This window comes from Drosophila teissieri, chromosome X (assembly GCF_016746235.2).
Source record: "Drosophila teissieri strain GT53w chromosome X, Prin_Dtei_1.1, whole genome shotgun sequence".
Classification (NCBI taxonomy): domain Eukaryota; kingdom Metazoa; phylum Arthropoda; class Insecta; order Diptera; family Drosophilidae; genus Drosophila; species Drosophila teissieri.
Window position 1 is genome coordinate 5,852,813 of NC_053034.1, and position 25,353 is coordinate 5,878,165.

The following is a 25,353-nucleotide window of genomic DNA, read 5'->3' on the forward strand; positions in this document are numbered from 1 at the left end:
AAAATCGCCAAGGAGCGAAAGCTGCAGCTAGAACTAGCCATTAGTGGCTGGTAAACAGCCCAGCGGGCATTACTGTGGGTAAACAAAACAACTTAACAGCAACCACTTTGCGCCTAACAGCACACCCTCCACTGTTGATAGCACACTGTTGGCCAACATCAACATCCCTGGCGTCTCGTTAATAATTTTTTTTATATAGTCGTTTAGCACCGATTTTCCATGTCTGATTTTTAGGTGAGTGCTCGTCGGAGCTTAGAAAAGCCTCTGTGAATGCTTCTGGTCGGTGGTAGATCACCCAGGGCGCGCGGTTCGGCGACAACAGCAAGCAATCCGACGGTCCGGCGCCATTTTTCCCACTTTTCCCGGAAGACTACGCAGTTTAATTGTTATTGTCATTGATAATCCCGTCTAGGAGAGAAGCGGATGTGGATTGGCCAACATGGAGGAACTGTGCAAGCAGCCGCAGCCACCACCACCACCGCCGCCGCCACCTCCGTCCTGCGTGTCCATCGAGGAGCCGCCGCTGCCAAATGGCAAGGGAGGAGGAGCAGCAGTTGTGCACCTAATAGCTAAGCTGCCCGAGGAGGAGCTCCTCGGCTCGGTGACCATGCACAATTGTCCGGGAACGCGGGCCAGTGCCCGGGTCATCCAGAAGATGAAGCAGGACCTGACGCGACCGATGACACCGCCGCCCAGCGAACGGGAGCCAAACAAAAAGGACGAGAAGACCGCCCAAAAGACGCCCAGCCAGTTGAAAACGGGCAGCGGCAAGACCACCTGGACGAATGTCGAGCGCAACTGCTTCTTCGACGCCCTCAATGAGTTTGGCAAGGACTTCGAGGCGGTGGCCAACTGCATCAACGCCAAGCTGAAGCGCCGCAACGGCAACAGCGACTATAGTTTCAAAACCAAGGACCAAGTACGCCAGCACTACTACCAGACCTATCACAAGATCTGCAAATACGTGCGCTTCTCGGATGGTAAGAGGGGTTGGGCTAGATGCTAAATGCTCCCTGTGCCGAAATCTTTTAATAACAAGCTTTGAGCGCCAAAAATCTGGTGTTGACATTCCAGTGAATCGTTTGATTCCTAGAATTCAACAAGCTTTTGCCCCTGACTTCATTTTCATTCATTTTGGAAAGGTTTAATATGTTTTTACAATTTCATTCAATCGTTTTAGAGCTGAAAAAGCCCGCCCAGGAGTTGTACACACTGATTAACTACGGCGAGATGCGGCGCAAGCTGCAGTTCCTCACGGAGAAGCACTTCATGAAGCTGAAGCAACTGGTTTACCAGGGCCAGATCACCGTGCGCTGCAAGGGCAAGAACATCCGCATCAAGACGCCATCATGCAAAGCGCTGCGGCGGCTAAATCAATTGGATGGTGAGTTCGCTTTCATTCGCAATAAAGCCCAGCTAATGCTTGACAATGTATCGTAGACTCTCTGGAGGATATCCGGCTGCCCAGCAAGGTGGAGGTGCTGGTGACTCCCGCCAACATGGAGGCCTTTGGCCGAGTGCAGTCCCTGGCACAGAATCCACGCGGCAGGATTATAGTTCCGTTGCATAAGAAGCTAATCAGTTTCATCAAGACGTTCGAGTACAAATGGCGCAGCGCCAATCAGCGGCTGCACGAGGAGAAGAGTGCCTACTTTCCCAGCAGCCTGGCTACCTCCACTACATCCAACAATAATAACAACAACAACAATGAAACAGAGCCACTGCAGCCGGCGGTTTCATCGCTGGATCCCTCCATGTGCTTCCAGCCGAGGCCGGGAGTGGCCATCCACCGACCTTTACTCAGTATCACCGCCTACTTAAGCAGCATTAACATATGCTTGACGGCATACGAGGAGCGCATGGGCTTCAAAGTGCGCAGCGAGACCTTGGGCAACCTGGCCGGCATATCGGTGGCGGCCAGCAAGAGGCCGCGGACGGAAAGCGGCTCCGAGAAACGTTCGCCGGAGACCAAGAAGCCCAAATCGGGTGCCAGTCCGCCGCTGGAAAAGAGTTTGGACGATGGACCCTTGCTGGAGGGTAATCTGATGAAGATGGAGAATAGCAGCGGCGATGAGCTGGGCGAGGAGATTCATGAGTTTCTCGGCGACATATTGGAGGCGCCGCCTCATCCGCAGACAGCCACTATTCCAGCCATTTCAGCTATTTCAGCTCTTCCGATCCCTAGTGATACCACAACTGTTGCTGTTGCGCTCGAAGCTTCCGCTGATCCTGTGCTGCAGACTGATCCAGCCACCGCTGATCTATGTCATCCACTGGCGACCACTGTGCTACAAGCTTCCTGTGCTGGCGCTCCTGCTCCTTCCACCCCTGTATCTGGTTCGTCGTCGGCGGCACCGCCGGTTGCCCGCTCCAAACGCAAAGAAGCCAAGGAGGCGGCGGCCGCGGCACAGGCGCGAAATTTTAAGCCCCTGCTCAGCGACGATATCCTTAAGAGAATCCGCAAGGGATGGACGCAGGCAAATGCGGCGGACATAACCATTGGCGATCTGTACGTGGTCTTTGGCCAGGACTCCAAGCTGGAGCTGGAGTATTACTGGTGTGAGGTGGACAGCGCGACTGCCATGGCACCCAGCATACTTGCAATCAACACCGTAATGCCCAGCTCCGCGTCGGTGGCCACGCAAACCGGCACCTCTTCTTCCATCAACGCCACAACCGCAACAAACGCATCTTCCAACTGCTCCGTCAGCAATGCGAGCACAACGCTGCCCTACAATCCCAACGACTGTGATAGCGTGGAACGCGTCAAGGCCGTCACCACATCGTCGGTGAGCAACAAGCTGAAGCACCTGTTGCTCGTGGCCAATCTCAGCGAGCGCGTGCGCAAGCGCCAGTGCAACTGCGGCCACACGTGCGATCGCAAGCGGGACCTGATGACCAAGGCGCAGCAGCTGGCAGAGGCGACGGCGGCCACCGGCGGCATTAGCCTGCCGGAGGGCAACTTTCGCACGCCAATGCTGCCGGTGAGGCGGCCCATATCCAACATCGATCCTGTGCGCCAGCTCTCAGCGGTAAGTGGGCGCTTTTGTTATGGGCTTGTTATGGACTTCAATGACCCAAGTAAATGCATTTCGTGTTGCAGCTCACGCGGCAAAAGATCAGTCGCCAGGTGCTCGTGCAGCGCCGTCTCCTGCCCCCCACATCCATTGGCGGTCGTCCGTACGATCTGTTGAGTGTGCGCCAACTGCACAGCGGCCTGTTCGAACCGATCGATCGCCTCGATGGCACCAGTTCCAGTTCCAGTGGCATCAGCTCCTCCGGTTCCAAACCAGACTCCAGCATGGGTGCGACGCTAGCTTCACAGGACCAACGGCCAGAGGATCTGCGGGCGTTGGAGTTCCTCAACGACGAGGCCACGCAGGCCAGCGCTCGAGACATGCCCAACCTGGACATTTGTGTGGCCACCAGCACGACTGGCGTCAGCAGTTCCCTGGCCGAGACGGTGCAAGACGAGAGCACATGTAAGAGCATCAACCGTTCGGTTTAGGTTACTTTGTTATTGACTCTTGTGCACATCTCTTCGCTGGCAGCTCAAAACTTCTTCCACGGCAGCGTAAGTCCGATGCACTTGCTCAGGGACTCAACATCCAATGCGCGCTGGCTGGAGGACAATATCAATGACTTCTCGTTGACCTCGCTGCTGGGCCATCTGGATGGCATTGATGCCACCCGGGATATACTGGTAAGTGCACATGACACACCCTCTGCATTCGTGGCATTCATTTTTAATATCCGCTTGAAACAATCGAAAGGATCCGTCGTCGAGCATGTCGGTGATCAGCGAGAGCAGCGTGGACTTTCGGCACAAGTTCCAGGAGATCGCCGCCCTGCTGCAGCAGCAGGAGAAGGATTAGCAGTGCCAACTGCGGCAATCCGGTCGTGTCCTCTTTGTTTATGTACCCAAAAAACGCGGAACCTGAGAAGAGAGAGCCAAGGATGATGGGGATCGTCCAAGCGGATAGCCACGTGTGCCTCCAAGCCTACACATATGCGCATATCTCAATGATATTATTCATAATACCCCGCACGTTATACCCCCACTAACATTTATGTTTTTACGCGACTTTTTGTGATCTATACTCATTTTATGTATGCCAAGTATTAGCAAGCACTCACATTGTCTGAACATATATATTTATTTATACATTAACTCTATGTATCACGCGAACGCGAACGTGAACGTGAACGCGAAGCTCCCACATTTTTAATTCTCAACCCATTTGTTTGTTACCCGCTCGCACACTCGTTCCGCACTACTCTAATTGGTTTCTAGCGCCTAAGTTGCCTAAGTTCGATTCAGCATAGTTTGTAGGCCTCCTTAAACCCTGAAAACCCTAAAATCCCTCAACCCTCAAAACAAATCCCAATCAAAACTTCCATATGTATAGAGATTCTCCACCTGATAAACTAAAGCTCACATTAAATCAAAAATCAAAATCCCCTCAAAAGACTCGAAAATGTTTGCAAGTCTGCCCTTGTTGACGTTGACCATATGTAAAGCACACTATTTGAATGGGAAACATAACAAATAACAAATTTTATCCTAGGGCGTATGTAACAATGGTAACACTTTGAACTTGTTATTGTATGCAAAGGAAAGTACCGAAAATAAAAGCGAAATGAACTTAAACCGAATGCTCCTGATTACTGCATTAACAAACTAATAATAATAATAACTGATAACAGCTTAGGCTGGAGATTCACAAGCAATAGTAGAGCCACCGCATTCAGGTCTCTTCAGGTTGATCCTGCTGCTCCAGCAGGACATCCGTCTTGCGGCGGTCGCCCCTCTTGCGCTGCCTTCCCGGCGCATGCGACTGCAGGTGGATGCCGAGGGAGATCTGGCGCTTAAAGGACTTGCCGCACTGCTCACAGCCGAACGGTCGCTCGCTGCTGTGGACGAGCATGTGGCGGTTGAGTTCGGACCTGCTGCCGAAGCTGCGCTTCTGGCACACCTGGCAGTGGTGCGGCTTCTCCTGGCTGTGGCACCGCTTGTGGGCAATCAGGTTGCTGGAGTAGCGGAAACTGCGACCGCAGATGTCACAGCTATGCGGCTTCTCCCCCGTGTGCGTGAGCATGTGCTTTTTGTAGCCGGACTTTTGGGTCAGCCGCTTGCCGCAGATGCTGCACTCGAATGGCTTGATGCCGCTGTGGATTAGCAGGTGTGTGCGTAGCGAGGACGCCTGCCGGTAGACCTTGAAGCAGGTGGGGCACCTGTTCGGATTGTTTCGGTCGTGCAGCGTCACGTGGCCGTCGTGGGCGTTTCGGGTCTTGAAGGACTCGCCGCAGATCTTGCAAACGTACGGCGTGGCCGTGCCGTGTAGCTGCATGTGGTACTTGAACGAGTTGTTGGTGCTCAATTGCTTGCCGCAGATCTGGGGAACACAAGGTTTGAGGGCTACGCTGTGGGATGATTTGCGATTGAGGGTCAGCTTACTTGACACTGCAGGGAGGGATTAAGAGGTTTCCAAAGGCGGCTCCTGCTGGACACAGGTTGCTCTGCTTTCTCCACAATCTCGTACAGATCCTCGCCAGCTTTGGCCTGCACAACGGGCTCAATTTGGAGCGAATCTTCCATGCTATGGACATGGTTTTCTTGGCGTATGTGGTGCGAGCCATGCAGCGTCATGTGGTGCTGAAAGGTCCTTTTGCTGCTCAGTTCTTTGCCGCAAATCTGGCGAAAATGGGATACTAATTTGGGATTACATACTTAAAACTCAGTGCTCAGTACTCACGAGACATTGGAGCACGGGTTTGGACTTCCTTTGCCTGCTCTTACTGGCCAATGGTTCGCTTTTCGCTGGAGCTTCCACTAAACGTTGCTCCGCATCGTCGATCACCTCGTACAGATCCTCGCCTGCTTTGGGATCCAAGTAGATCTCTGCAATAGTGTGACTATGCTGCTCCTCGCAGTTCTCCTTCTCTGGCAACTCCTCCTGCCGTTCCAGTTCAAGATCCAGCCTCTCCTTTTGTATACGTGGTTCCTCCTCATCTGATTCGACGACCAGCTGATCCGCCTCATTACGCATAGTTTCTGCAGCATACCCAGCCACTTCCTGCTCATCGAGCACAAGTACAAAGTCCTCCGGAATCTCGGGTGACAGCCTGTCCCTAGGATCCTGTCCCGCGTTGATCCTCTTGCTGCGGCAAAAGTCCGCATGACTCTGCCGCAGCAATCTGTCCATGCGGTGGACACTGCGCTTGAACTCCAGCGAGAGCCGCAGCTTGGCCACGCAGCCCGGGCAGATGTGGTGGGGCAGGAAGAGCTCCGACTCCAAGATCTCCAATCCGCTGCAGTAGCTCAGAATGGTGGCCAGAGTCGCCAGTTTGCCGGCAATGAGGTTGCTGAGCGGCTTGAAGAGCGGCAGGCAGCGGGGCGATGCTGTGTGGCAAACGCGGCACAAAGCATCTGGCGGCGACATGGCAGTCCTGCGTTGGACTTTCCAATCAATAAACTAAGCAAACTTTCAAGTAAATAACAAATTCTAGCGTCCAGAACAGTGATGCCAAGGCACAGCTGATCCACTAGTGCTGGCACTGCTAAGAGCTAGCTTGGAAATAGCCAAAGGTTGTGCATGTCCATAAATGCGCTTAAGTGACTAGTTTCTTTTCATTTTATTTTTTGTTAATTTAGGCGAAACTTAAAAGCATGCTTAGCTAATTATCAGTGCAACAAAGATAAGTTCATTTGCAACAGATGCCGATAGATCTGGCTAGAAAAATGGGCAATTTACAGCTGCTGCGAGCCACGTGCTAAATGTGCTAACGCCTGCTGTCGACTGGCAGTGGCCAAAGCAAAATCCCTAACGCCAAAGCCGTGCCGGTGCGAAGTTGAAATTTTTGTTGGAAATTTTGTAAAAGAAAAAAGTTGCTGCTAGCCGAGCAGGACTCGCGAACGGCGCCTAGGACTCTAAAATCGGGAAGGGAAGGAAAGCATGAGCATGAGCATGGCACCGGCCACCGTCCTCCACTTGCTGCGCGGCCTCAGCACGCCGCGCGTTCTCACCCGAATCCATCAGCACCGCGCATTGGGTAATCACCATAACCACCACCACCACCATCACAACCAGCAGCACCAGCAGCGACTATCCACATGCACATCGGCAGCTCCTCCTCCATCGGCGCTCTGCCCCATCCTGCGCACAGCCCGCGGCTACAGCAGCACAGCCAGTAAGTGACTCCTAATCCCATCCAATCCCATTCAATGCAATCCAATGCCATGTGCCCTTTGCCCGTTTTGCAGAGCAAGAAGCAGCTGGAGAAGCCCCTGGTGCGGCCACTGAGACTTCCCCGTCTCCCGTATCGAATGCCCCGCTGCTGGCCAAGCTCTTTCCGCAGACCTCGCCGGAGGTGGACACCAATGCAGAGCAGGAGCGCCAGAAGCGCGAGGAGGAGGAGGCTAAGGAGAACGAGCGCGCCTGGAAGCGCATGAAGCTGGGGTAAGCTCGCTCTCGCTACTCTACTATGTGTACATATGTATAACGATGCTCCTGCAGCTTCGCAATCTTTGGAGGCGGCGGCGTGGCGGCTGGACTGTGGGCCGTCTACGAGTTCGGCAAGCCCGAGTTGGACCCCAACGGGCAGGCGATCGAGGACGAGTTCACACACAAACCGCTGGTGCAGCAGTATCTGCAGCGGATGTGGAAGAGCATCCACTACTATCAGCGCATGATTCAGGAGCCGTCGCGGGCCAAGCTGCTGCCCGATCCGCTCAAGCCGCCGTATGTGCAGCCGCGCTATACGCTAGTGCTGGAGATGAAGGACGTGCTAGTGCATCCGGACTGGACCTACCAGACTGGCTGGCGCTTCAAGAAGCGTCCCGGCGTCGATCATTTCCTTGCCGAGTGCGCCAAGGACTTTGAAATTGTTGTCTTCACCGCCGAGCAGGGCATGACCGTGTTCCCCATTCTGGATGCGCTCGATCCCAACGGTTACATTATGTACCGCCTGGTCAGGGATGCCACGCACTTTGTGGACGGACATCATGTGAAGAATCTGGATAACCTCAATCGCGACCTGAAGAAGGCAAGTGCAGGCAACTGAAGCGTTTTTTCCTTTGCAATCATCTAGAAAATGAAACATTTTAGGTGATTGTTGTTGACTGGGATGCGAATGCCACCAAGATGCATCCGGACAACACATTCGGCATGCCCCGCTGGCACGGCAATGACGATGATGGCCAATTGCTGGACCTCATCGCCTTCCTGAAGAGTAAGTGGTTACACTTTGAAGGGTAAACAACATTGCGCTCATTGTGCCTTTCCCTACAGTAATTGCACAGAGCAACGTGGACGATGTGCGTGAGGTGCTCCACTACTATCGCCAGTTCGACGATCCCATCAACCAGTTCCGGGAAAACCAGCGCAAGTTGGCCGAGCAAATGCTGGAGGCGGAGCGCATCGAGCAGGCGAAGACCAAGCCCATGGTCAAGCAGTGGTCGCGCAACATTCTGGGGCGCTAGGAGGCTGGCCATCGCGCACACCCCGTCCCGTTCCATATGCATACCTTAACCTTCCTTCCGCCTGCCCGGAGCACACCCAAGCAAACATACCCTGCAGCAGCACACTGGCCATATTTTTTCGTCGACTTAGATTAGGAGTAGGAGTGGGAGAGTAGGCAGCAGGTTGGGAAGGCACGCTCTTTCCTTTGCTCCTTTGGGTGAAGTGAAGACAAGGCGCCTGTTTTTGTTTTATTAAATAACTAAACTTGCTTGTTTTTGTTGTTTGGCAATGTAATCATAATATTATTATAAACAGACGACTTAACCGCGAAACCAAAAACAAAACACACCCATGTCTTTCATTGCGCCAGCAGCGAACACCTTGGATGTGCGTTATCTTATCAAAAAGACATCAAAAGTGGATACGAGTGGCTAAAACCACTAAAAAGTTATCGTCTTGCAGATAATATAGCACATGAAAACGAGGTGTTTATATGGGTAAAAAATAAGTGTATAATTACGTTTATTATGTATAATTCCTAACAGTTTTAGCGAATCTTAAATGTACAATGCTTAGGCTAGACTTACGTCCTAGAGCTACCTACAGCGCCCTCAGCTTGGTGCCCGCCTAAAGCACCACCACCACTTTGGAGGTGGACACCGGCTGCTCAGGTACTTCGGTCAGGTGGAGAGTGGACGCTGATCCGCCGTCCGCAGCTCCTGCCGCCGCCCGTCGGCGGTGGTCGATTGACTGACCACCACCGGAGGTGGCCATCACCGGCGTCTCCTTGTTGTGGACGCGCAAATGGCTATTCAGTCGCTTCTTGGTGGGAAAGGCCTTCATGCAGACCTCGCACTTGAACGGCTTTTCGCCGGAATGCAGGCGTACGTGGGCATTGAGGTTGCTGGTGAACGTGAAGGCACGCCCGCAGATGGGACATTTGTGCGGCTTGGCGCCGGTGTGGACCAGCAGGTGCTTCTTGTAGCCGGACTTCTGCGACAGACCCACGCCGCAGATCTCGCAGGTGAAGGCCTTCTCGCCGGTGTGGCTGATCTTGTGCTGGCGCAACGAGGACGAATCGTAGTACGCCTTGTCGCACAGATCGCAGGCGTAGGGCCGCTCTCCCGTGTGCGTGAGCTTGTGGCGCCTGAGATGATCGTACGCCGCATATCCACGGCCGCACTGATCGCAGTTGTAGGGCTTCTCCTCCGCATGCGTTCTCCGGTGCGCCGCCAGACTTGAGGTGGTCCGGTAGAAGCGTCCGCAGATATTACACTGGTGCGGCTTGACATTGGTGTGGGTGAGCATGTGCGCCTTGTAGTTGCGAAGATGCTTCAGCCGCTTGCCACACTCCTCGCACTCGTAGTGCTTCTCGTCCACGTGGGAGCGCATGTGCTGGTTGAGTCGGCACAGCTGGCGGAACGCCTTCTGGCACACGGTGCACACGTGCGGCAGTGCTTCGCCAGCGGTCGGCGGCGTTGAGTCCAGCGACTCCTCCAGGAAGTCCTCCTCTTCGCAGACATCCTCCGCCTCGGCCAGCTATGCGTGTGTGCGGGGGAATTGGTGATGAGAAGGGACATGCGCCTTGTGCGTTACAACTTGACCACTTACCAGATGCTCCTCGCGCTCCTCATCCTCCTCCATTTCGAGGGTCTCCTCGCCGATGACCTCGTCTATGGCTCCTTCCGCGGGTATCACAATCATCTGGCCGTCCAGTATCTCGTCGTGGGCGCCAGAGTCGTCCATCACCTCGATCTCATCTTCCTCCGTGACGATCGTTTCGTACTCATTCTTGATGGTCACATACTCGACCTCGGCTGGCTGAAACTCATGCACGCTTTCCATGGTGATGTGCTCCTGCTGGTCGCCCGACTCTGCCTGCTGGTGCTCCTCTTCCGTCAGCTCGTCATCCTGATCGGCCACTTCCTCGATGACGAACTCCTCGTCCTCCTCGGGGCTCGAGTGCATGTGGCGTTCCGCCTCTGCTGCTTGTTCTTCCAACTGTCAGAGAAATATAGTTAGTCATAAGTTAGTCGTTTCAATTTTAGCTTTAACGAAGCCTCCTCCTATTTAGGCGCCATTCCCACCCGCTGTAAGTAATCGCTGATCCTCGTTGGCATCGCGGAAACGAGAGTGTCATGTGGACCCCCAAGTGACAGTTACTTACAGTGCCGTTCTCCTGTTCCTCGTTGAGCATCTCGATCATGACGTACTCCTCGCTGGGGTCGCCCGCCTGCAGGTTGTGCTCGTCGTGCTGCTGGCTTTGGCTTTGGCTCTGGTTGTGGCTCTGGCTGTGACTATGGTTCTGGTTCTGGCTCTGGTGGTGGCTGGTGCCATGCACCTCGTCCAGGCCCAGGCGGAGCAGCTCGTCCGAGTCGATGACCATGCGCTTGAAGTTGAACGCCTGCTCCAGCAGCTGCAGGCAGTTGAGGCAGATGTGCTGCGGCATGGCGGCGCCGTCCTGCGGCTCGAAGGACAGCCCCGAGCAGTAGTGGAGCATGCTGGCCAGCGTGGTGCTGCCCTCCGGGCCCAGCTCGATCTCCTCCTGCAGCGGCTTGTGCTGCTTGCAGGCACGCGTGCACGTCCGGCAGTTGAGGACCACCACTCCGGGCGCCTTGCCACTCATCATCCTGTGCGTATCCGCTGTCCGTTGTCCACTGTTGCTGTTGCTGTCGCTGTCCTTGCCCGGGATCGTTGTCGTCGGGCTGCGCTGGATTCGTCGCTTTTATGACGTTTGGCTACTCCTTTTTTGTAATTGTTAATTTAATTCTTATGCGTTTTTTTGGGCAGATGTTTATGCGATACTATCGGTATCGGTGCAGCAGGCATCGATTGCTTACGCGGTTCTGTTGTCCGATTAATCGAATTTAGTTTCAACATCTTTCAACTTCTGTTAAGCAAACGAAGGCCGTTAACAGAACGACGGCTGTTAATTGAAACTTAACGGCTACTGTGAACTTAGCAGTTTATTTGAAACTTAAATTATTTTGTACAGCTTATTTGCAAAAATAGAATATTTCGTAGAAATTAAAACGCACTTCGTTTTTGAATAAGGGCTTAACTTAGCAAGACCAGCTTACAGATCGAACGAATGGTTGGGCGGGTGAATGAAGCTGGTGATCTGCTTGCGTTTGGCTGAAGAACTGCGGCCCGATTCCCTTGAATCCTTTGATCGGCGTCGACTCAAAGATGAGTGTGTGGCTCCACCACGGCCAAGAGAACGTCCACGGACCGAACTGTGTGCGGATGATGAGGTCTGGGAAGTCAACGAGCGGTTCCGAATGGTCTGGGTCATCCGACGCATTTCCGCCTTCCGATTGGTCACTTCCGCTTTGATGTACCGCGACCGCTGCATCAGCTTCTTGCGCTCCACGCGCAGCATTTGCGCCTCCATGAAGCGTTTCTGGCACACGGACTTGGCCACCTCGATGTCCTTGCACAGCTTTTCCATCTCCATTTCCTGCGCAAGAACAAATGCATACATATAAATGGTGTTTGGGACCAATTGGACTAATACTGATCCTCCTCATCCTAATCGCTTACCTTCCGCTCCTTGTACTTGTCGAAGTGGCGGTGGTTGCACCGCTGGAAAGTCACGGCAAAGTCGTTGCCGACAGTGAAGGGTTCCGGGTGGAATAGCTGCTTGAAGTGGTTGGGCATCGAGTTGATCAACTGGCGGCCACGGACGCTCCGCCGGCAGGTTGGGCACTCAAAGACGGGCGCGTCGCTGGGCGTGCGGCCGGCGGAGACTTTGACGCAACGCTCGCAGAATACATGGTGGCAGGCGAGCAGGAAGAAGGTGTGCTGCTTGTCGGAGAACAGGGCGTAGCAGTTGTTGCAGTGGATCCACAGCTTGTGCGCGTTGGGCTCGGCGGCCTGACATGCTTCTGATCTTGACATGGTCGTTTCGGTGGCGAGTGGCTTATGCGCACATTTCAACTGAATATATTTTGCGATTGAATTACCAACAGGATCAATGAAACGAGTGGACAGCTCTGGACCAGACCAGGACCTGCCAACTCCTGCACTTCTGCGCCGCATAACGGTTCTTGCTAGACAAAACATTTATTTATTAAGAGAACAAAAAATTCACATATTAAAACACATATTCGATTCACTGGTATACGGCTTATATCCTACTGGCGACGCATGCGCTCGATGGGATCCCTGGGCCGGATGCGGTAGCGCTTCGAGGAGCTGGACGGCGACATCTGGCTGCAGTACTGATTGTCCAGCGTCTGGGTGCGCTTCCTCTTCAGGCTGCGGTGGTCTTCCATGGCGGAGTCCTTGGAATTGGGCCGCACCAGGGAGCCGGCGATGGAGGCGCAGCGACGGATGAGTGAGCCCGAGCCGGCGTTCTCCTTATCCGCATCCCTGTCCCTCTCCATATCCTTATCTTTGTCTTTTTCCCGCTCGCCGCGCAAACTGGCCGGCAGTCGCATCATTGAGGTCATCAGCGACCACAGGCGACCGGAGTTGGGCGCCTCCAGCTTCTTGTCGTTGCACGTGGAGGCGTTCGTGGGCCGGAACACCTCGTCCTCCTCCTCGTCCTCCGGCTCGCCCACATCCTGCACGCCGCTAAAGACTCGCTGCTGACGACATTCCCGCAACGGAGGACGCACCCGGGGACGCTGCAATGGCGGCGAGATGAGGGCCTGCACCGCCAACCCCTTCTCCTTGCACTTATCCTTCTCCTTGGGCGAAAACTCGCCGCTCAGCTGGCGCGGCACAATCGCCTGGCGATGACGCCGCTCTGGATGCTCCGGCGTTCCCGGCTCCGGTGTGAAAAACTGATCCTTGGTTTCGTCGCCATCGCCATTGCGTTGCTGGCTGCTCTTGGGCGGCGTCTCAAACTTGATCTGCTTCTTATTGATCCCGGCACCGGTGACACGGATGGGCGTTATGGTCGGCACGTGGCACACTTCCGCCGATTGCGAGGTGGAGCGTATGATCTCCACGCTCTCGCAGGAGTTGTACACCGTGGAGGAGCTCTCCTGCGAGCTGGAGTTCGTTCGCGTGATGATGATCGACTCGGTGGTCAGTTTCTGAGCGGACAGCAGGAACTGCCGCTTGCACTGATCGGAATTCCGCGCGGAGCTGTAGCTGGAGCCGCCACTGCCACTGCCGCTGCCGCTGATCTCCGAGGCGCTGGACTCGCTCTGGGTGCGCCGCATAGCTGGCGAGAGTCGCAGGTCCAGAGCGGATGAACCCACTGCCTCGTGGGAGCTGTGCTCACTGTGCTCGCTGAGATCGAGGCGCACGCGGCGCTGGACTACTGCCGATGGCGGCTGGTGGACCATCATGCCGCCGTGCTCCACGAAGGCCTTCTGTATGCTCTTCGACATGACCTGGCGCAGCGGTGTTGCGGCGCTCATCTTGTTGCGGGCGCCCATCTTCCAGGTGCGCTGCTGCAACGGCTGCTGGTGCTGGTGCTGCTGGACGGGATTGGTCTCGGGCGCCGGACTGGGCTCCTCGTGATAGATACTGGAGACATGGCCGCCAGTGGAGGCATTGAAGGTAATCGGCTCCTTGGGCTTGGCGAACACGGACTCCACATGGAGCGGCGTGGACGTTGATCGTATCACCTTACCCTTCTCCACCGTCTCCGACGCATTGACGCCCAGGTGGCCGATGGAGCGACGAATGGAGCTGTTGCTGAACGACGAGAGGTTGCGTATGGAGGAGACGCTGTCGCTGATGAACTCCTCGTGGGTGATGCGGCTCTTGGCCTTCCAGCGCATGTTGATCAGCGAAATGGGCGTGACGGCCGGCGATGTTTGCGTGGAGATGGCTGTGCTGTTGGCCGCCCTCTTCAGCGTCGCCTTCGATGTCTCCGTGGCGCCGGTGACATCAGTGCAGCCGTCCGGCGTGCAGCTCTGCTCCTGGTCCACACACTTGCTAAACTCGCGCAGGTCATCGATGCGCGTGTAGTTGCGCTGGCACTTGCGGCATCTCAGCGGCAGGTGGCACGTCTCGATGTGGGCCAGCAGCTCGCCGTGCATCTCCTCGCGCAGCAGCAGCGGGCGCCGCTCGCAGATCGGACAGAACACATAGATGGTGGTCGCGCCGGACTCCATTTGATGGCGATGCTCGGTTATGCCGCCGACGCCGCCCGCCACTTTCGATCCCAATGGCTCGCGCACAGCAATGGCGTGGGCTTTGAACTGATGCTTCTGCCGGCATTGGCCGCAACAGAAGACCCGCTTACAAATGTGACACTTGCCCTGGAAATCAACGAGGAATCACTACTACTTCCAGCTACAGCATGGATGCGTTTTGGGGGCCTACCTCGTCGGGCTGTCGCATGATTAGGACATTGGAAAACGACATCAAACGCTAGTTGCGAATTCAACACATGGCAATGAAACGGTTCTTCAGCTAGATATGGCAGGTTATACCTCATCCGGACTAGCTAGTCTGGTTTATATCGATTGTTATAGTTGAAGTTTCGGTGCCATGGGTTAATCATAGGCTCCAAGTTCGTTTATTTCTTTGGTGCGCTTTTATGCACTACGTGTGACGCACAAAAGCATTTGGTACATGCACTTTATTTCACGTTAGGAATCATTTGAAGTACTTTAAAATATATATTACGAGCAAGCAAAAAAGATCTGCATTTACGTTGCATACGAAGTCGAACGAGGAAAGCGCCATGTTTGCTTATAAACATTATTCGAATAATCAAAACATCGTTAAAACATGTATAAAACAGGAAGACAAAAGAGGGAAACATCTTTGAAACAGTGTATAAAATAAAAGGAAGACAAAGAGAGATAACCATAGAAAAGGTCAGGCAACCAAGAAACTAGCAGCCTTGTGGAAAGTCCCTGGAGCCCTGCACCATCGCAGCTAGTTTGTCCAGGCAACGCTCGTCCTGATGCGCGCGAAAGCGACTGGTGACGAAGCTGCGCAGGTCGTTGCCCTCCTCGTCGTGCACGTCGCGCACGAAGATCGTCTGCTGGATGGTGGCCTGCACGACGGCGTAGAACTGGCGGTTCCGCTTGTTCTGGCGGCGATTGAAGAACTGCTTGCGCACCACATTGCGCACGTCCTCGGGCCAGAGGCGATCCAGGCTCTGGGGCTCTAGGCCAGTGATCCGCACCTCCATCGCCTCTCTGGGTTGATCCTGCGAAGTGTGCATCGGTCGACAGTCTACACAGTGAATCTAAGTGCCAAGTATATGGGGCCATACCTTGAAGATCGCATCGCAGGCGTACAGCTGGCTGGCATTGTAGCTAACCAGTTCGGTGGACGTGTCCAGCAGCTGCACCACAACCTTGCCGTTGTTTTCCACACTCACAACGTCCGCCCGCTCGTATCGGTTGATATTCTTGACCACCGCCCGCTCGCCGGGCACGGGATTGGGATGCCTGCGCCGATGCTCCTCCACTTCGTAGTGGCGCTGCACCTGCTGCCCCAGCTGCGTCATCGGCACGTTGAGGAAGTGGACCACTGTGGGGAACTGGGCGCCCAAGCGCACCGACAAGCTGGCGGGGCTGTGGCACTGGGAAAGGTGATGAACATGAAGATGAAGATTGGAAGAAGTAAATGGATGGATGGAACATCCAAAATACTCACAGCCAGGACCGAGAACCGAATGGGTCCCGCGGTGGGATAGTGAGCCGGTGGCGGCACCTCATGCCGCCACATCACATGACGATACGTGCAGCTGTGCCTCAGGCAATCCCCGAAAGCGGTCAGTTGGCGGCACAGCTTGAGTCGCCCCGGATGCTGGGGCTCTGCCAGGCGGCGCTGCGAAAGGATTGCCAGCAAATGGATGGGCCTGGGCAGCTTGTGCTTGAGCAGGAAGTCGGAGAGTATCCAGATGCTGTCCACATCGGTGGCCTGGACGAAGATCACGGACTGGCCGCCCGCGTGCAGCGCTGGCGCTTTGAGGCTCTCGTAGAACAGGCTGAAGCGCTGCTTGAATCGCATCCAACTGCTGGCCAAGCTGTAGTGGACGAGCAGCGCCAACTGTCCGCATCGCAGTCGCGGCACCACATCGTCCGTGACCAGCAGCGGGCCGACCGTGGACTGGCGTCGCCACTGGGCGACATTGGCGTAGCACGCCTCCGAGACGCAGGTCTCAGCATTCAGCCCCATCGCGTCCAGCCTACGGCGGAGTTGGAGCACCTCTGCCGCGCTGGAACAGACCACAACGGCGCGCTGCTCGGCGAGCTGCGTGCGCTCGAATAGCCGCTTCAAATGCTCGATCTTCTCCTCTTCCTGCACGAGCTTTATGTCCAGCTGGACGCCGCCATAGACACTCGCCTCCAAGGCGTCGTCGAACAGAATGAGGACGTCGTCGCGCATCAGAGGCAGGATGCGCTGCACCATCAGATCGGTGTGCCAGATGCGGCCGGAGACGTAGAGATTGCACTTCGTTTGGCTTTGGCTTTGGCTTTGGGTGAGCTTGAGCACTTCGGGCAATCGCTTCAGCAGCTTCGTCGTGACGTCCGGCAACAAACGAACCATGTCGTTCAGGTTGTCCAAGGCTATGCACTTCACCGCCTGGGCATCGAAAATGGGCGCGTTCCTCGAGTTGTGGGTGCTCAGCAGTTCGAACAGCAGGTCCACGCTGGTCAGCAGGATGCCAACGGGCCGACTGAGCCGGCAAACGATGTCCGCCACTTGGCTCTTGTCCCAGTGCGTGACCACATCCTCGAACGCCACCTCACTGCCCAGCGAACGGAACATCGTGCTCATCCAGCGGCCGATCTGCTTGCCCTGCGACTGGTTGGGACACACAAAGATGCAGCTGGGTCCATGGCCATCGGCTGGACGGCACTGCAGTTCCTTGTGGCTGCGCTGGCACACAGTGGGCAGGTAGGACCACGTCTTCCCTATCTGCATGTTGCCCACAACTACCACCGATTTGCCCGACGACACATGTGGCCAGGCGAATCTCTGGACCGCCCGCGCCCGCGACTTGGCCACGCCCAACTGATGCATGGCCTGCCCGATGGTGGTGCTTATGTCCGGCGCCCCGCCCAAATCGTAGCACGGCACAACCAAGTGGCGACTCCAGGCGAGCACGCCGTAGTTATAGACAGTTGTTCCCGCCGCGGAAAAGGGTTCCACTGCCAGAGAGGCAGCAGAATCCTCCACCGTTTGGAAGGAGTCCAGCGAAGCGGTGTCGTCAACGACGCGCACATCCGATGTGGTGGTATCGGGCAGCTCCGGGCAGGGTGGTTCTTCAAGGGGAACAGAAGGAGCAGGCGGTGAGTCCAGGTCTTTAGCTGCGTATCGCAGTTTCCGTGCCTTCAACCACTCCTGGAACTCGGCTTCCGAAGCCTCGCTTGGCTGTGCAGCACTGAGATGTGCGTCTCCAGGTGCATTGGGCCTAGCAGTTGCTAGAGAGGATTCGTCCACTGCCAAATCTGTGTTTTTCACCTCAAAGGAAGCTTGGCGGAGTTGCAGTTTCTCCAGGGAATTGGAGGAGGTATCTTCCATGCTTAATGTGATCTGATGCTCCTTACCGTTTTCTGCGATTGGCAAGGCATCCGACTCCGCTGACGTTAGAGACATAGTTTCTTCCGTCTCATGGCTGTGCTTGGTATTTAGGGGATCTACTTTGACCACTGGCTTTATGTCTTTGGGGGGCAGCTTTTGTTGGACTTCCAGCTCGGCCTCCCTCCTCTTGCCGCCTTTCTTATTCTCCTCCTCCTCGCGCGCAGTTATGACCAGCACCTCGGCCTTCACCGCCGACCTGCTCAGCCACTCCATGCGTTCCTCGAACTTGTTGAGCTCCGGCAGCGTTGTATGCACCACCAGGTGCGCCTCGACGCCCTCCAGATGCTCGAGCATGTCGTCGCACAGAATCAGAGCCTGGTGAATGTACTGGAAAGAAGATGAAGTGCGTACTTTAGCGCCCGTTCCTCCAGAGCCAGAGGTTATTCGTTAAGTATAGTAGTAGTAGTATCCACTTGACGAATAACCTCTGCCCACTTCAAACTCACCCCCTTGGACCAGAGGAGCAGCACTTGGCGGGCCATTGGGTCGTGCGTGGGCAGCAGAATCGTGTTGCAGTCCCGCTCCGCGAGCTCCAATTTCAGACGCTCGGCCTCGCAATTCTGCTGACAAATCAGAATGGTTCTCCATGTGTGCGCGTTCCTGGCTCGCAGGGTGTGCGCCAAAAAGTCGAGGGAGGCGGCTCCGGATGTCGGACTGGCGTAGGTGATGGAGGTGCCCCGGGACTCCACCTTGAAGCTGGGCACTTGGTGATCTCCCATGGGCTTCATGGTGCTGCTCCCCTTCAAAACGACGCGGCACTTTCGACTTTCGAATGGCGACTAGAATGTCAAGCCAAGCGCATAGGAATGTAAACAAATGCCGGGTTTAATGGCTTCTTAATGGCTTTCCACTCGCGCAGCGCAAGATTCCGCTTGTCTTAGAAATTTTGAATCAACTGAATTCTTTGGACGCCGCCGTTTCAAGTTCGATTACCCAACAATCGGAATACACCGACCACTCTGGCAACTCTTTGGTACTCGTTGTGACGTCACAAGCTGAGCTTTCGTGCGCCACCTCGCCAATGTGCTGCCACCGTGCGCTGCACGAAATTCGCTGCAAGTTGTAATTTATTTTGTTACTAGAGCAATTCCCTAGGTAAATTCGAGCGTAGTCAAGGAGGCGCGATGCTGGACAACGACACCAGCAACAACAACAACTGCAACCCACAGAAGCTGCCGCTGGGCGACCTCAAGTTCGCGTTTTCTGGCCAGGATGGGGTGCGCCGCAACATTCCGGCACTGGTAAGTGGTCATGGTGGTGCTCTCGGCGAGATAGAAGTGTCCATATGTGTGTATGTGTCCGCAGGACGAGCACTGGGTGCGGCGCGAGAAGCCCTTTGCCAGCTACGTGTGCATGATGAGCTCCTACGGCCGCCTGAAATCCGGAGCTGCTCTGGAGGAGTGGACCTTCGCGGCCAGCAATTGCCGCCAGGACATGGAGTTCCTGCTCAGTCTTACACAGCACGAGTGAGTAACACGAACATGATGATCCCTATGTCAAAGAGATTACCACCTGATCCCCGCCAGGTTCTGGTCCTACATGGTCTACGAGGAGTCGGCCATGGCGGCCGTTGTCACATTTCTGCAGCGCGCCAATCCCTACTACAGACAGTCAGATGCCAGCCCGGACAAGGAGCTGGAACAGGCCAACCGGCTGTATGGACAGCTGCTAGATCTCGTCGTGCGTCTGATAATGCGACTGTGCACCGGCGAGGAATCGGACTCGGAGTGGATTAGCCCGCAGCAGCACAGCAGCCTGCTGTACAGCAACTACCTGATCTCTGTGCCAATGCTCTTCGATCTGCTCATCGCCGTGGGCGACGCAGAGCCAGCGAACGTGGAGCTGCTGCGCCAGATCTTCGACAAGGTGCTGCGTCTGCAGCCGGAGTACCGAAAGGATCTGAAGGAGGCGCTCACCTTCTACGAGAGCGCCTTCCTCAGCATGCAGATCCAGGTGGAGAACGAGGGCTGTGAGGGAGCTGGCGGCGGTGCGCCTCTGGACGCGGACTTGGAGACGCCCTACGACGATGTGGTGCTCTACGCCATGGACTCGGCCTACACGCTGCGCCTGCTGCTGCTGCTCCGTCCCGAGCTATTGGAAACCATCGAACAACTGCGTTTGGCTCAAAGGTGCGAAAGACGCGTAATCCAGTGATCAGTGGTCAGTGTGTGATTCTATTGCCGTCCCTTTCGTATTCGCAGCATCGCCAATTTCTATGACATGACCGTGCCCATGCTGTACAAGAACATCTACATGGTCAACCCGGGAGCTCAGTCGCTGCGCTGGCTGAACGAGACGCGCCAGCAGTTCCTAGTCGTCTTCCGTCGCGTGGTTAGCCTGCAGATGGAGGCGGGACGCGGCCAGCAGTTGGTGGAAGTGATGCAGGAGTGCCTGTCCGCCCAGACCTTCGTTGTGGACTACCAGCGGCAGTTTCCCCTGGAGCACGACATGGAGCTGCTCGTCCAACGTTGTCCAAATATGTGAGTTGTCTGCTTTATTGTTTATATAGCTACTAGATGTTATTTGCAATCTCTGCATCGCCAGCAAGAACTACAAGGTGGACTTTGTGGTGGCCGGCTACCAGAAGGCGCTGAGCAGCTGTCCCAACGGCATAATGGCCGACGACATGGTCAGTAACCTGGACACCGAGGAGGAGGACGGCGAGTTCGAGGACGAGGATTCCTCGCGCGCCTCTCCGCTGCCGGCACCGACGGCCAACGGAGCCACCAGGGACCTCGACTTGGAGGTCACCGCCGTGCTGGATGTGCTGCCCGATCTGGGCAGAGGCTTCATAAGGCGCCTGCTCACCCGCTACGAGAACAGCGAGCAGGCCATCGCCGCCATTCTGGACGACAATCTGCCGCCGGACCTGGCGCAAATGGATCGCCAGGAGGTGTATGTTCCGCCCGATCCGCAGGACACACAGCAACGCAAAACGGGCCTGCGGCACTACAACGTCCACGATGGCGACCGCTACGATGTGCTGACGCGCGACCAGCCCGAGTGCATCATCAAGCAGGGCAAGGGATTGCCCGGAGCGCCGCGCAATGCGGAACAGCTACTGGACGACAAGCGTGATCTGAAGCAGCTGAAGGAGCGCTACCAGAACTACGCCATGGTGGAGGAGACGCCGCTCGAGAGTGGCGAGTATGACGACGAGTACGACGACAGCTACGAGGCTCTAAACGAGGGTCAAGCGCCGCCAGTGAGTCTGCTGCGCGCCAGGCTCCAGGGTGCTGCCTCCAACTCCGCCTACGAGGCACAGGATGAGGCGGAGGACGACGACGAGGAGAGCTCCGACGGCGGCTCGGATGCGGAGCCGGCGAAGCGCAACAACAGAGACTTTTGCGAAAATCCCGAGGTGATACGTGCCCGCTACCAGCAGCGCCAGATGGCCAAGTACGGCCAGAAGAGCGGAGGACAAGGACAAGGAGCAGGAGCGGGTCCATCTGTGGTGGGCGCACCCAAGGGCCAGGGGCAGTCGCAGCAGACCCAACGCAGTCGTGGCCAGAAGGAGGCGCACAAATCCTCGCGCGCCAACCACAATCGCAAAGCGGGAGCGGCCTTCAAGCGCAGCAAGGGAATGATGGGCTAGTCGCCGCTCAAGGAGTCCATGGAGTCCATGGAGTGGATGGAAATAAATGTATTTCAAATACTTGGTGTATTTGTGTTTTTGTCGATTTTATTTTGGGGCGCCGATAACAGTAGTGCACAAACATTAAACGCAAAAACGCCTTCCATTCAAACATGCGACTACATGCGATTGTTGCTCATATTAAAGTAGCTTTGATTTCTCTCTTGATATCGTTTGAATATAGCGATATGCATAGCACAGCGTATTTCTCACTAGGCGGCAGCGTTCCCAAGGGACTTAAATTAGTATTCACATGTAATTAGGTAGTTAACATCAAAATATATACTAGTTAACACGTAGACAAGCTGCCGAACTCCTTGTTGAGGTTCATCTGGGCTTCGGAGGTTCCCCAATTGTACAGGATGTAAAAGTTTGTATAAAATATATAAGGTAAGTAGGTCACAGCGTGTTCACAATAGGCTCCTGCATGCTCGTGGTGCCCAACATGGTTGTTCATATAGTACTTATAAAATATATTCTGCAAATTGTGTGCCAGCAGCTAGGTCTTTGCGTTCATCTTCACGAACTCCTCGTTGAGCAGCGCCATCCTCGAGGAGTGCGTGGCGCCCGCCTCCTCACCCAGCTTCAAATACTTGTCCCGGATGAAGCACTTGAACGGCGTCATCGTCGGATCCGACCGGGCGCCGTCGTGCATGTTTGTCTTGCAAAAGGGCTTCACGCTCACCTCGAACTGGCAGTAGTAGCAGCGCAGGTTGTGCGTTTGCAAGTCGACCACGCCGTAGGAGCAGCGGGTGCACATGGTGCACGTATACTTGAAGCTACCCATGCAGTCGTCGATGGTGGGCACCTCCGGGAACGCCATCTTCGCCTGGTAGGCCCTGCGGATTGGCATATAAACAAGGGCACAGATAAGTGGAGCATTCAATGGAAAGCAAGTAGAGTCTTACCATCTACGGCAATTGTCGCCGTGACCTAGCTCCCGGTTGAACACGAAGGCCGCCGCATGGCACATTTCGTGCAACAGGGGCTGGATGAGCTCGGCCGCAGTGTCGATGCTGCGCAGAAGCAGAATCTCGGCGGTGCGCTTGCCGGAGGCATCGATGGTCAGCTGGCACTTCCAGCGCGTGTTCATGGAGTGCTTCCAAACGATGGGCACCTGCAGGCCGCAGTGGAAGATCGCGTGGTTGAACATGTTGAATAGCACCTTGGCCAGTGACACCTTGCTTTGGGAGAAGTCGGTCTGCCGGTAGGTGAGCGCCAGCGGATGGCACATGTTGAGCGAGATCGCCGGGCTGAGCGACTGAACGAATCCGTAGAACTGTCGGTGCCGCTCCAAACAGGCCACGCTGCTCTTGTGGCGGCGGCAGTTGGTGGCCAGCTGCTTCTTGCTGGGAAGATCGCTTAGATCTATGGGCTCCTTCAGCGAGTCCGGGGTGCACTCCTCAAAGGAGTAGACAATGGCCTGGAGCACAAAGTCATCCCTGACTTTGGCCTGGCGCTCTTCCGTGGTCGGCGTGTGGATATGCGATAGATTTAGCTTTGACCAAGTGGATGTGGATGTCGGCGTTGTTTCCGGCCGAATTGGAAGCTTGGCTGGTGGAGTAGCGGGAGTTGGTGCGGACGTTGAGGATGAATTGGCGACGTGAGTGATCGATAGGGACACGTTCTTCTCATTATTATCCTCCGCATCCACATCGCAGTCCTGCGCGGGATAGTAAAGCTTGCGACGTGACGCAATCAGACCCAAAAACTTGTGCATCTTTGTTTTGAGTTCGCCATCGTCTTCCAGGACGATGTTGGGATGTGGCTCGTCCCTAACCATAACAACCTTATCGCCCAATTCGAGATAGACCAGCGGAGGCACTGCCTCCGGCGACGAGCGGCTGTCATCGGTGCTGCTGGCACTGCTGCTGCTGCTTCTAAAGCTGCGCCGTTTGCGACCCGTCCACTTGGGCTGCTCAAAAACCTTTCCCTGATAGTCCTCGTCGTCGGCATCCAGCGACAAATCGTCGGAGTCCTCCTCGCCATCGTCCTTTGACTGCGATGATGAGTAGTCAAACTGCTGGTTCGGCCGCGACACTACAACGCGACCACTGCGCGTCACCACCGGCCGATTCGAGGGGGTGGGCATCTCGTCCAGATTTCGGTAAGCTGATTGGTAAGAATTCCAAAAATTTAGTTTTAGGTTACAGATCATTGCGGCTACGCACTCACATTTCTTTTTGGCCAACCCATCGCCATTGCTTCCCGGCGAGTGCCGCTTCACGGCTAACTTGGGCGTCTCCATGTTGGTATCCACGGAACTAGGACCTATCATGGCGTTCGGAATGTTATTATTATTATTATTATTGTTATTGTTATTACTCATTGATCGGCTGTTACTCACTGCGGCTGTCTGAATCAAGGGAGAGTTCGAAGTATGAGGAGTCCTTGGTGAACCCCTTGCGCAGTTCCTCGAAGTCGGAGGAGTTGCAAATCTCGGACGAGTGGAGGTAGCTGCACGCCGAAGCACTGGAATCATCGGACACCAGTATGTGGCTGCCGCTGTCGCTGTCGGCGCTCGCAAATGAAGCACTGTCGTTGGGTTCCATTTGGGCCTGGGATTGGGGCGTCTTGCACGGTAACATGAAATGAACCAGTTGGAATTCGGTTTGATTGGCCCGGCTGACAGCTGGGGGGTCACAGCCTACCTGTGCGTAGCCATTGTCCTCCAGGTTGCAGTCGTTGATCAGGTTGACCAGGCTGTCCTCCGGATTTGCACTCGCTTCGGCGGACATCGCGGATGCGAAATCGTTTTCGTAATTTTGTTTGCGGCTTTGATTATTTTCGATTTCAGGCGGCGACCTGTTTTCTCTATCGTATATCGATTCAAATTGCTCAAAAGCCAGTGCTGGAAAACAGCGGGAAGAGAAGCTCTGTAAACGGCAATGTTGACCGATAGCGGGAAAATTTAAGGCCATTGTCTTTGGTTTAATTAAAACTCAATGATAGGCGCCTGCATGAATTAAGCTTGTGTTGTCCTATATGAGCTTGGCCAGACCATTTTGCCCGCCCAACCACTTACATTTTTTGGCGACCGGCTGGTCCTCCTCGCAATCCGGCCAGCACCGCTTCTTGGCCAACTTGGGTGTCGTCATGTCGCCTTTGATGGATCCAGGACCTGCGGCAATCGGAGTGGCAATGCAGGTGTTAACAAGGCACTATTGTTATTACCTCTTGCCTGTACTTTGCGGCAGTACAAGGTCTCGAAGTCTGCCAGCTCCTTGGTAGCATTGACTCTGTGGGCCTCCCCCTGCGAGGCAGGGGAATCGTCTGAAATCCATATGACGCTGCCACTGTCGCTTTCCGTGTCAGGCATCTGTTTGTGTGCGATTTGGACCTGGGATTGGGGCGCCTTGCACGGGGTTACATGAAATGAACCAACTGGGATTAGGATTGACTGGCCTGGCTGACGGTTGGGTCGCAGCCTACCGGTGCGTCCTTATCGTTCCACTGATTGTGCAGCCCTTCGTCCGGAATCTTAAGCTGGTGTGCAGTGTTCTCGAATGCCATTGTTTTGGCGATTTCGCGTCTTTGAATGTATTAATAATATGCCGGCAATAATCGCGGCTATCGATGTTCTAAACTTGGCCAACTGTCAGTGTTGGAAACATCGGGGATAAACATAACTTTCGGCTTAATGGCATCAAGTTTTTATGCATTGGTTGTTAGCTATTTCCCGTCAGATTTAATTGTAGCTGTTCCTTCCAGCACTAGTGTTTACTGTTGCCTGAGGCTATCGCT

The 25,353-nt window shown here is 55.1% G+C and overlaps 9 protein-coding genes across 11 annotated transcripts; 3 read left to right on the top strand and 6 right to left on the bottom strand.

Moving 5' to 3' along the window:
- The first annotated feature begins 115 nt into the window (after positions 1–115).
- On the top strand, positions 116–4,651 carry LOC122624111 (protein cramped). Its single transcript, XM_043803553.1, has 7 exons — positions 116–234; positions 413–980; positions 1,181–1,384; positions 1,441–3,032; positions 3,104–3,482; positions 3,552–3,703; positions 3,774–4,651. Exons 2-7 carry the CDS (start codon positions 440–442, stop codon positions 3,873–3,875), a joined length of 2,970 nt encoding a protein of 989 aa, XP_043659488.1. The 5' UTR covers positions 116–234; positions 413–439; the 3' UTR covers positions 3,876–4,651.
- Positions 4,529–6,533, bottom strand: LOC122624112 (zinc finger protein 3 homolog). The gene is made up of 3 exons (XM_043803554.1): positions 5,757–6,533; positions 5,459–5,695; positions 4,529–5,396 (listed from the first exon to the last, which is right to left on the bottom strand). The coding sequence occupies exons 1-3, from the start codon at positions 6,441–6,443 to the stop codon at positions 4,749–4,751; spliced, it is 1,572 nt and encodes a 523-aa protein (XP_043659489.1). The 5' UTR covers positions 6,444–6,533; the 3' UTR covers positions 4,529–4,748.
- A 275-nt stretch (positions 6,534–6,808) lies between these two features.
- Positions 6,809–8,806, top strand: LOC122623972 (mitochondrial import inner membrane translocase subunit TIM50-C). The gene is made up of 5 exons (XM_043803383.1): positions 6,809–7,191; positions 7,265–7,460; positions 7,518–8,046; positions 8,109–8,232; positions 8,292–8,806. The coding sequence occupies exons 1-5, from the start codon at positions 6,957–6,959 to the stop codon at positions 8,480–8,482; spliced, it is 1,275 nt and encodes a 424-aa protein (XP_043659318.1). The 5' UTR covers positions 6,809–6,956; the 3' UTR covers positions 8,483–8,806.
- A 197-nt stretch (positions 8,807–9,003) lies between these two features.
- On the bottom strand, positions 9,004–11,241 carry LOC122623912 (zinc finger protein 391). The gene is made up of 3 exons (XM_043803290.1): positions 10,630–11,241; positions 10,074–10,463; positions 9,004–10,001 (listed from the first exon to the last, which is right to left on the bottom strand). Exons 1-3 carry the CDS (start codon positions 11,089–11,091, stop codon positions 9,090–9,092), a joined length of 1,764 nt encoding a protein of 587 aa, XP_043659225.1. The 5' UTR covers positions 11,092–11,241; the 3' UTR covers positions 9,004–9,089.
- Positions 11,242–11,518: 277 nt separating this feature from the next.
- On the bottom strand, positions 11,519–12,527 carry LOC122624399 (RING finger protein vilya). Its single transcript, XM_043803920.1, has 2 exons — positions 12,006–12,527; positions 11,519–11,922 (listed from the first exon to the last, which is right to left on the bottom strand). Exons 1-2 carry the CDS (start codon positions 12,525–12,527, stop codon positions 11,539–11,541), a joined length of 906 nt encoding a protein of 301 aa, XP_043659855.1. The 3' UTR covers positions 11,519–11,538.
- On the bottom strand, positions 12,509–14,903 carry LOC122624398 (mitosis initiation protein fs(1)Ya). Its single transcript, XM_043803919.1, has 2 exons — positions 14,751–14,903; positions 12,509–14,686 (listed from the first exon to the last, which is right to left on the bottom strand). Exons 1-2 carry the CDS (start codon positions 14,790–14,792, stop codon positions 12,599–12,601), a joined length of 2,130 nt encoding a protein of 709 aa, XP_043659854.1. The 5' UTR covers positions 14,793–14,903; the 3' UTR covers positions 12,509–12,598.
- Positions 14,904–15,039: 136 nt separating this feature from the next.
- On the bottom strand, positions 15,040–18,917 carry LOC122624397 (putative ATP-dependent RNA helicase SoYb). Its single transcript, XM_043803918.1, has 4 exons — positions 18,422–18,917; positions 16,041–18,302; positions 15,655–15,966; positions 15,040–15,588 (listed from the first exon to the last, which is right to left on the bottom strand). The coding sequence occupies exons 1-4, from the start codon at positions 18,701–18,703 to the stop codon at positions 15,268–15,270; spliced, it is 3,177 nt and encodes a 1,058-aa protein (XP_043659853.1). The 5' UTR covers positions 18,704–18,917; the 3' UTR covers positions 15,040–15,267.
- Positions 18,918–18,969: 52 nt separating this feature from the next.
- Positions 18,970–21,639, top strand: LOC122624276 (activating signal cointegrator 1 complex subunit 2). Its single transcript, XM_043803769.1, has 5 exons — positions 18,970–19,216; positions 19,281–19,441; positions 19,502–20,104; positions 20,177–20,455; positions 20,520–21,639. The coding sequence occupies exons 1-5, from the start codon at positions 19,100–19,102 to the stop codon at positions 21,568–21,570; spliced, it is 2,211 nt and encodes a 736-aa protein (XP_043659704.1). The 5' UTR covers positions 18,970–19,099; the 3' UTR covers positions 21,571–21,639.
- LOC122624275 lies at positions 21,640–25,210 on the bottom strand. Of its 3 annotated transcripts, XM_043803768.1 has the most exons (8): positions 25,042–25,207; positions 24,784–24,964; positions 24,635–24,730; positions 24,261–24,460; positions 23,957–24,182; positions 23,785–23,880; positions 22,518–23,721; positions 21,640–22,448 (listed from the first exon to the last, which is right to left on the bottom strand). In XM_043803768.1, the coding sequence occupies exons 1-8, from the start codon at positions 25,120–25,122 to the stop codon at positions 22,109–22,111; spliced, it is 2,424 nt and encodes an 807-aa protein (XP_043659703.1). In that variant the 5' UTR covers positions 25,123–25,207; the 3' UTR covers positions 21,640–22,108. The 3 variants fall into 3 exon arrangements, with proteins under 3 accessions (XP_043659703.1, XP_043659702.1, XP_043659701.1); XM_043803767.1 differs by having other exon boundaries at positions 23,957–24,460; positions 24,635–24,712; positions 25,042–25,210; XM_043803766.1 differs by having other exon boundaries at positions 23,957–24,460; positions 25,042–25,210.
- Between the last annotated feature and the right edge of the window lie 143 nt (positions 25,211–25,353).